The 9912-nt window shown below is 39.0% G+C and overlaps 1 protein-coding gene across 2 annotated transcripts in view; it reads left to right on the top strand.

Annotated features, from left to right (window-relative positions):
• Positions 1–9912, top strand: part of DNAJC27 (DnaJ (Hsp40) homolog, subfamily C, member 27) — a 35431-nt gene that overhangs the window by 16668 nt on the left and 8851 nt on the right. For both annotated transcript variants that reach the window (XM_012652438.1, XM_012652439.1), the window contains exons 3-5: positions 770–839; positions 8883–9047; positions 9670–9792. In XM_012652438.1, coding sequence (XP_012507892.1) covers positions 770–839; positions 8883–9047; positions 9670–9792 — 358 coding nt within the window. The remainder of the gene's footprint in view (positions 1–769; positions 840–8882; positions 9048–9669; positions 9793–9912) is intronic.

Raw genomic sequence — 9912 nt, 5'->3', positions numbered from 1 at the left:
AGTTCTTGAGGTGGGAGCTTAGATTATTGATTTGAGACTTTTTTCTTTTCTAATATATGCATTTAATGCTACAGATTCCTCTCTCAGAACTGCTTTAAGTGTGTCCTTCAAATTTTGATACGTTATATTTTCATTTTCATTCAGTTCAATGTATTTTTTTAAATTTCCCTTGAGATTTTCTGTTTGACTCATGAACTAGAAACAAATATGCTATAATGTTAACAGTAGTTAATTCTCATATGAATGGTTATTGTTTCCTCTTTTGTTCTTTTCTTTATTTTCAAATTTCTGAAAACAAATTGACTATTGCTCTTGCTTAAATAAAGATCACAAGAAAATTCAGACATCATTAACAAACATGTTTGTTATTCTACTGCTTGGTAACCACTGGCAGTAGTTAAGATGTCTCTAAGTGAAATAAAACTTTTATTTTCCTTTGTCTTGCTCCCACTCATTCCAAACCAATTTTTCCTAACACCATAGTAATAGCTACCATTTGTGGGTTGAAGTATCTCGAGGTAAAGGTGAGAGTAAATGAAGGTGCCTACTCCAAGTGGGTTCAGTGACCTTGAAATAAGGAAGCAGGATCATCTGCCAAATTGCTGGCTGCTATTGTAAAGATTGTCTGGGATCAAGAAAAGGCACTAAGAAAGCCTCTTTTAAATTTCACACACATATGCTTTTGAAATTCATAAATGATATAAATGATATTAATGTGAATGCAGAAACCATGACCTTTTTTGGGATTGTTTGCGTTTGAACATTTCAGGGTACAAGTCAGAGACAGAGAAATCAAAGTTAACATCTTTGATATGGCTGGACATCCCTTCTTCTACGAGGTAAGAAAGATTTTTTGAGAAAACCAATATTATTGGTGGTTTTGGGGAAAGATCCTGAATTATCTGAAACAACCAATATTCAAATTATGTGTAAAATTAGGTAAATTTAGCTCAGATAACCTGTTGATCTTGTATGCTATCCCCCGAAACAGGGGTAGGAAATTTCATTGCTAATGTTTCAAACACTTAGATAAGAAATTTTAACTTTCAAAGGTCTTTTGCTTTTTACTTCATACTTTAGTCCAAAATGTGAAAGAATAATTACATTTATACTTGGGCTTAAGAACTCAGTGATGTGACTTCTTTCACAGTAGGGTACTGGAGTGATCTTTCCTGTTCACTCCTAGTCATGTGCCTTCTTTCTCCAGAAAAAGCTAAAGCAACCCCACTTTGTTTACTTTGATCTGCTTATCGATCCTAAATAATCCCAAAGTGGATCTCATGGCCATTCTTTTTGTTTTTCCTTCTTGGACTTTTCATTTTCCCTGAGGAGGCTGTTTGTTCTTTTCTATGGTTTGATCATTTCACTTCTGCTCTTCTCTTTATTATTTCCTTCCTCTGCTTGCTCTAGGATTATTTTGCTCTTTCTGTTCTGAGTTCTTGAGGTGGGAGCTTAGATTATTGATTTGAGACTTTTTTCTTTTCTAATATATGCATTTAATGCTATAGATTCCTCTCTCAGAACTGCTTTAAGTGTGTCCTACAAATTTCGATATGTTATATTTTCATTTTCATTCAGTTCAATGTATTTTTTAAAATTTCCCTGGAGATTTTCTGTTTGACTCATGGACTATTTAGAAGTGTGTTGTTTAGTTTTCAAGTGTTTGCAGATGTTCCTGTTATTTTTCTGTTACTGATTTCTGGTTTGATTCCATTGTGATCAGAGAACACATTCTCTATGGTTCTAATTCTTTTAAATTTGTTAAGGTTTTTTCATGGCTCAGGATATGGTCTATCTTGATATATGTTCCATGGGCACTTGAAAAGAAAGTATATTCTGCTGTTGTTGATGGAGTGTTCTATAAATATCTATTATATCCTGTTGGTCAATGATGATGTTGTATTCTTCTGTAGCCTTGCTGATTTTCTGTTTAATTGGTCTAGCATTGCTGAGAGAGGGTGTTGATGTTTCAGACTATAATTGTGGATTTGTGTATTTCTCCTTTTAGTCCTATTACTTTTTGCTTCATATATTTTGCAACTCTTTTGTTTGGTGCATACACATTTAGGATTACCATGTCTTTCATTCTATATTTTATTTTTTTGTTTTTTTTTTTTTGAGACAGAGTCTCACTCTGTTGCCCTGGCAAGAGTGCCGTGGCGTCATTGTAATACACGGAACCTCAAACTGCTGGGCTCAAGCGATCCTCCTGCCTCAGCCTCCCGAGTAGCTGGGACTACAGGCATGCGCCACCATGCCCAGCTAATTTTTTCTATGTATTTTTAGTTGTCCAGCTAATTTCTTTCTGTTTTTAGTAGAGATGGAGTCTCACTCTTGCTCAGGCTGGTCTCAAACTCCTGCCTCGAGCAATCCTCCAGCCTTGGCCTCCCAGAGTGCTAGAATTACAGGTGTGAGCCACCACACCCAGCCTATAATTTTATCATTATATAATCTCCCTCTCTATCTCTGATCAATTTCTTTGCTCTGATGATCTACTTTATCTGATACTAATATAGTCTATTTTGCTTTCCTTTGATTGGTGTTTGCATGATACATCTTTTTCTATCCTTTTACTTTCAACCTGTTTGTATCGTTACATTTGAAGTGACTTTCTTGTAAACAACAGATAGTTGGATCACCTTCTTAAATCATTATGCCAATTTCTGTTTTTTAATTGGTATATTTAGGTCACTTACATTTAATATAATTATTGATATGCCAGGAGTTAAGCCTTCCATTTTATTTTTTGTTTTCTGTTTAATTCTCTGTTTTTCATTTCTCTGCTTGCTTTTTCCTGCCTTCCTGTGGGTTACTTGAACACTTTTTAATTCCATTTTGATTTGTCTATAGTGTTTTTGACTAAATCTCCTACTATAGCTTTTTCAGTGGATGCTCTAGGTATTGTATCACATTCTACTGGTGTTATCAATTTTACAGTTTGAATGTTCTATAGAAATCTTTCCTCCTCTTAGTCCCTTTATCATTCCCCATTTATAATATAATTGTTTTAAATATTTTCTCTGCACGCATTTAGAATCATATTAGACAGTGTTTAATTTTTGTTTCAACTGTCAAACGGATTTCTAAGCAAATTTGGAAAACTTAAGGGAAGGAAAGCATATTCACCAGATCTTTGTTTACTCTGTTCTTTTGTTCTTCCTAATGTTTCAAGGTTCCTTCTCTTATCATTTCCTTTCTGTTTAGATAACTTGCTTTAGCCATTCTTTAGAGTAGGTCTGCTGGGGACAGATTTTCTTAGTTTTCCTTGATTGAGCTTGATTGATAATGTCTTGATTTCCTCTGCATTCCTGAAGAATGTTTTTGCTGGGTATAGGGTTCTGGGTTGATAGTTCTTTTTTCTGAGTACTTGAAAAATATTGTGCTTCTTCCCTCTGGCCTCCATGGCTTCTGATGATAAATCTGCTATCATTTGGAATGGTTTTTTTCCCCCATAAGAGAAGTGTCTTTTTCTCTGGCTGCTTTCAAGACACTTTGTCTTTAGTTTTTAGAGGTTGCTATGCGTTGGCTTGGATTTCTTTGGGTTTATCCTGTTTGAGATTTTCTCAGCTGCTTAAATCTGTAGGTTTATGTCTCTTGCTACTTTAAAAAAGTTTTCAAGCCATTATTTCTTTGAATACTTGTTCAGCCTCCCCTTGTTTCTCCTCTCCTTTCTGAATTCTGATCGTTTGTTCTAGTCCAACAGGCTAAGCTGGACAGGCTAAGGCTTGGTTCTTTTTAAGGCTTTTTTTTCTTTCTAATATTCAGATTGGGTAATTTTTATTATTCTGCCTTCTATAATAGTTCATTGATTCTGTCTGCTGCCCCTTCTATTCTGCTTTTGAGCCCAACCTCTAAGCTTTTTATTTCCATTATTCTTTAGTTCTAAAATTTCCACTGAGCCTCTGTTGGAGTTGGTGGGGTTGAGGAGACAGTTTTTTCCTGAGGTATTTGGCTGGAGTAGAGTGGTTATAGTCTATAAAGTTTTTTTATCTTGCTAAGCTGCCTGCCCCTCTCCTGGTCCTTTGGCTAAAGAGATTAGGCTTTTGTCAGGGTTTTTTTCTGCACCTGTTGGCATTTTTGATTGTACTTCTTCAGCTCCAAGTCTTGGATATACAAAGCAAAAGAAAACTCAGGGACCTCACCATCACATCCTTCCTTGCGTCCTAAGATCTTTAACTTATCTGCCACCTCGTCTTCACCTTTCAGGGTTTTTTTAGTGTATGTTTTGTGTATAATGTACTTTTCCCTATTCCAGGAGGAATAGGGAGAAGTACACCTGCTCCATCATCCCAGAGTAAACAGGCTGTTTAATCTTCCACCTTGTGAATATATCCAAATATTTAGATTAAATGAATTTCTTTTAAATGTAAAGCCTTATAGTGGGTTAAATCAATTTTACAAGTATAGAATATTGTCAGTGAAAAAGGAATGAAGCTCTAGTTGACCACAAGTTTGACATAGATTCTTACTACCAGAAATGCTAAGTAAATCTTAGATTACACCAAAGTCATGTAAATGGAGATGCCTGAGAATTAATGTCCAGATCCCTGCCCGTTATAAGATTTCTTTCTGCAGCATTCTTCATCAGTGGTCATCATTCATTCACAGATAACTTTATGCCAGTTTCTTTGCTGGACATTGGAAATACACAGTCACTTGTCCTCATGGAACATAAATATGTTAGAAAAGACACATTAAACAAATGACAGAATGCTTGGGAGTACTTAATACCCACACCTAACTTATCTGGGAGGTCAGAAAGTCCTGTTGAAAGAAGAACATTTAAACTAAGAGTTGATGTATGAATAAGTTACGTAGTTGTTGGGACTCCAGGGACAATATAATACCCAGGACAGTTTTGAGTGGTGTGTATTGTAAGAGTCTGGAGAATGAATATCTTTAGTCATGTGGGTCTTACTGCTTCATGAGCTTATCCTTCACAGACTTAAAAACTCTAGATTAGCAGCTTCTCCTTTTTTTTGAGACAAAATCTCACTCTATTGCCCGGACTAGAGTGCCATGGTGTCAGCCTAGCTCACAGCAACCTCAAACTCATGGGCTCAAGCGATCTTTCTGCCTCAGCCTCCTAAGTAGCTGCGACTATAGGCACCCGCCACCACGCCTGGCTAATTTTTTCTATTTTTCGTAGAGACAAGGTCTTGCTCTTGCTCAGGCTGGTCTTGAACTCCTGACCTCAAGCAATCCTCCTGCCTCAGCCTCTCAGAGTGCTAGGATTACTGGTGTGAGCCACCACGCCTGGCCTAGTAGCTTCTCCTTTATGAAAGCTCCTTCCTTTGAATTTCACCACTGATTCTGGCCTTGTTTTTGAAGCAGCATGTGCTGAATCTGTGCTTCTACAACAGAGCCTTTCTAATAGTCGTGAGTCTGCTCCTTTCCAGGTAAAACATTTTTTATTCCTGCACAGCTAGACCTGTCAGCATTCCTAATTGGCATCCTTTGTGGATGATCTCTAGTTAGCTGATGTGGAGCTGGGAACTGAATACAACATTCCAGGTATTGTCTAACTAGTGAAAAACACTGAGTGTTTCTGTTACTTTCTGTCATTAGACACTAGAAGACTATTAATGGAACCTGAAATTGCAATAGCTTTTTTTCCCCAATAGCTTATAAACATAGAAGTATAATTAGTAGAAGCTCCTTGAAATCACCACTTCTGAAGTACCTTTTCACTGAAATAGCCTCGATCTCTTGTTTTTTTGCAAATATTTGCTGTCTGTAGCTCAAACCCTCCTTTTTAAAAAAATTTTTCTTAAATCTTTTTTTTTAGAGACAGGGTCTTACCGTGCCACCCAGGCAGGAGTGCCATGCACGATCATAGCTCACTGCAGCTTTGAACTCCTGGGCACCAGCAATTCTCCCACCTCAGCCTCCCAAGTAGCTACAAGCCCTCCTTTTCTGACAAAACCAAAGCCACCATCATCTTTCTAAGCCCCAAGCTGACCAAAGTATACCCTTGCTCAGCACATACCTATTGAAGTACAATCCCTGGTTTCCTCAAATCCTTGGTGCCTGTCCTCCTTCAGAGCATCTGCTGTCACCAGTCCTCTTGACACGTTGCCCCAAAGGGCCTGCTGAGACAGGAAAGTCTGCTTAGTATGTGAGATAGCAACCTCAGAGCAGAGTGTCAGAGGCAGGACTGCAAGAGGAATGGCAGGTCCTGTTACTTACCACTAGCCTTGCTTCCGCTGAGGCACACAACTGAATTCAGAGAACCTTTCTGAGGCTTCAGCGATGTTAAACTAATAGCTTTCTCTAGCTTACCAGCTAATTTGCCATCTCTGCTTTAAGAAGTAGTCCCAATTCCCTTAGCACCCTATTTAATTAAACTTTGGGTGCAGCAAGTCTGCCTGGACTAACAGTGGAAAGCTGTCTGGGGAGACTAGAATAATGGAACTGTAGGGGACCATTGAAACACCTACTTTGACCTTTCCATTTCACAGATGAGGAAACTAATGGTTGGAGTAATAAAATAACTTATTCAAGATTACATAGTTAGCTAGTTGCTGAGCCCAGACTTGAACTTGAGCTCCTTGAAAGAGAAATCTATTGAGCTTACTTAAGTCTGTTTTTACACACAAACCTCCCTCTGGAGAGTATGACATTGGCACTATTAGAAGTACAAAACGCAGTGGTATTCCAAGGGATGTGGAGGTTACATTCTCTTTGGCAGGGATTGGTGCTAGATGGTAAGGAAGGGGGCAGAAAAGCTGCATGAAAGATACAGCATTATAACTAGGCCTTGAAAGAATAAAGATAAAGACATGTCTGTTCCAGAGTTAGGAAGGCAAGGGAAGGTTTGGGAATGAAAAATTATCCAGTCTGAAGGTCAGGGAATAGTAGGAGGATAGGACTTGGGATGTTGGTGGGGGACTGATCAGAAACTTTCAACATCATTTAAGAGAGTTGGAACTTTGGAGGGTTGGCAGTGGGGAAACACTAAAGAATTTTTGAGCTAGGACTGTAGAAAGATAAATATACACAGTGTATAATAATCCTAGGAAGATTACTTAGAAGACTCTTGCAGTGGAGCAGTCAAGAGATAATGTTGGAAATAAAAATGGAAAAGAAGTAGCAGGTATGAGAAACATGGCAGAGGTAGCTTCTGGAGGATTGTTTGAGTCTGCTGAACAAAGGGAGAGGCCAGCAGCAAAGGTTGGCACCAAGCCTGCAACCTGAATGGCTCAGAGAATGGTGTGCTACTTTCATCACTAAAGTTTAAGAAAAGGGATGGTTTAAGAAGGAATAAGTTGAAGGGCTTCCTGTTGTACGTATTGAATTTGAGATCCCAACAGGACTTTGAGCTGGAAGAATGTAGTGCTAATTAGAAATGCCAGTCTGGAAGCTCAGATGAGAGGGCTCATCTTGGAGATGCTCACAGTTGAAGCTGTGCGAGTGGTTAACGCTGCTGATTTGGGAGGAAAGATTCAAAAAGAAAGAACAAGGAAGGGCCCAGGACAGGATTTTGGAAATTGGTGGTGGGCTGGAATGGGAGGTATGGAAAGAAGAGGAGTTGGTGAGAGAGAGAACTGAAGAACCTGGGGAATGTGTGGTGTGTGGGAACCCAGGTGGCAAGAGTCTCAGGGAAGAGGGAGAGCACACTGGTGACTGCTGTGGAAGGCCAAGGACCGGGAGTCCTGAGGGAGGAGACTATCGGTCTTCGTCATCTTCAATTCTTTCTGATTTGGTTGGTTTTAACTTTAGGGGCTAGCTTCTTAAGTTTCTATAAATTAATAGACACACTTATATTCTTGGTCCAGCTGTGTGTCTGTGCTCAGAAACCCATGCCTGATGTGTAAGATGTCTTCGTTTCTTATTATAGAATTTTGTGAAAAGAACATACAACATATGGCCTCTGTCAAGGTTCTTTCTGGAATTTTTTTTTTTTCTTTTGTCAATTTTTTTTTTTTATTTCAGCATATTATGGGGGTACAGATGTTTAGGTTCTTTCTGGAATTTTGTGCTGAAATCCCCAGTCTGTCAATGCTGATCCTCGCCCATAGTGTGCTCTGTCCTTCATGCTGCTTCTTCCCAGAATTGGAGTTATACCTCAGAGCCGATAGACCATTTTTAATGAAACACAAAGGATGATCAGAGAATGAATGCAAGGAAGAAAGGGAGAAGGTGCTAGTATACATTGTTTTCCAGGCACCATGCTAACTACTTTGCCTTCATTATCTCGTTTAATCCTCTTAATAACCCTGTGAAGTAAGTAGTATTATCCCCATTTTACAGATGAGGAAACTGAGACGCAGAGAGGTTAAGTGACTTGCCCAAGATCACACAACTAGTAAGTAAGTGTGAACCCAAATGTGTCTGACTCCAGAGCCTGTGCTCTTTTCCATTACGTGACACTGAGGCTCTGAGTTTGGAGTTCTGAAGTCCATGTACACACCCAAGAGTCAGGGAAACTCTGCCTAGCACCCTGGGGGAAGCCAGCTTTGGGATGTTATAAATAAATGGCCGTACCCATTGCTGATACTTGTGTCATTTTTGCCTTAAGTTCTTTTTAATTGTTCACTTATCTTCTTAATTCTTCCTAAGAACTTCATGTCATTGGTGTTCTTTTAAGGTCTATTAGCAACAATTAAAGATTGATTGCCTCTGGGGAGTGGAACTGGAGGTGGGAAGGGGTGATGGGGCAGGAGGCCATTGTTTTCCACTATAAGTCTTTCCTAATAGGTTTTTTTTATTATGTTACCTTGAGTCTACAAAAAGTCCTCTAAAGATCAGTAGATACTGAGATACAATCGCAAATACTACGAATACACGAAAGAACACAATTTGCCAAGTTAATGACTGTGAGATACATTCTTATAAAATCATAGAACCTACATTTTATGCATCTGTTCTTTTATTTGAAGGTCCGTAATGAGTTTTACAAGGACACACAGGGTGTGATACTGGTCTACGATGTTGGGCAGAAAGACTCCTTTGATGCTCTTGATGCATGGCTAGCAGAAATGAAGCAAGAGCTTGGACCTCATGGAAACATGGAAAATATTATATTTGTAGTGTGTGCCAACAAGGTAACTGCTTTGGAAATGGTATGCTCAGCTTTCTGGGGGAAGAGCAATGCTCTGAGTGTTGGGGAACAGATAAAAAGAAAAGAAAAAGTCCTTATTCTGTAATACAGGCATCAACAACCTTTCAAAATGTCCCTAAGACAAAAACAAAAACCCCAAACCTGGTGTATCAGGATTTTTATTCATTTTTTTTCTGGTACCAGACTTGGGGAAGGATGTTGGTGACTGAGCAGGAGAATCCCAGTAATCACACTCTGATCTGATTGGATCATTAATTAGGTGAAATGTATACTGTGGAAAGTATGGAAAGCAGACTGTGGCCTGAGGGTATGGCAGATATCCGGAAGCCAGCTTTCACTGAGGTCAGTGGCAGCAGTTTTCCCAAGGGATAGGCAGGCACTAGTCCTGTTGCCACAGAAAATCAGTCTACATTCAATATTACTTGTTTTTTTGGGAGCGGGGAGGCCTCCCAAGGCCTCTTTTGGCCTTGGTAATTTTATACACTGGTGCTGATGTTCATTGAGAATAGTTTTGCCTCAGTAAAGGATTAACAAAGACCTCACTGGGCCTATCCTAGTGAGACAAGGTTGGAATCTTCTCTCTGCCCCCCAACTTTCTATTTCAGATTGACTGTACCAAGCACCGCTGTGTAGATGAAAGTGAAGGGCGTCTTTGGGCTGAAAGCAAAGGGTTCCTGTACTTTGAAACTTCAGCACAAACTGGAGAAGGAATCAATGAGATGTTCCAGGTAACTCAGCATTTTGTTGTTTTAAGGTTTATGTCAAGGCCAACCATGCCAATTTTTAGTTTAAATTGTGAGAAGCAAAATAGTCATAAGAACTTCTCATTAGAATAAGGTCTTTCTTTT

The sequence above is a fragment of the Propithecus coquereli genome, unplaced genomic scaffold (genome assembly GCF_000956105.1).
Source record: "Propithecus coquereli isolate 6110/MARCELLA unplaced genomic scaffold, Pcoq_1.0 Scaffold39, whole genome shotgun sequence".
Classification (NCBI taxonomy): domain Eukaryota; kingdom Metazoa; phylum Chordata; class Mammalia; order Primates; family Indriidae; genus Propithecus; species Propithecus coquereli.
The sequence above is the reverse complement of the archived record's forward strand: the minus strand, read 5'-3'. Positions and strand labels throughout refer to the sequence as shown.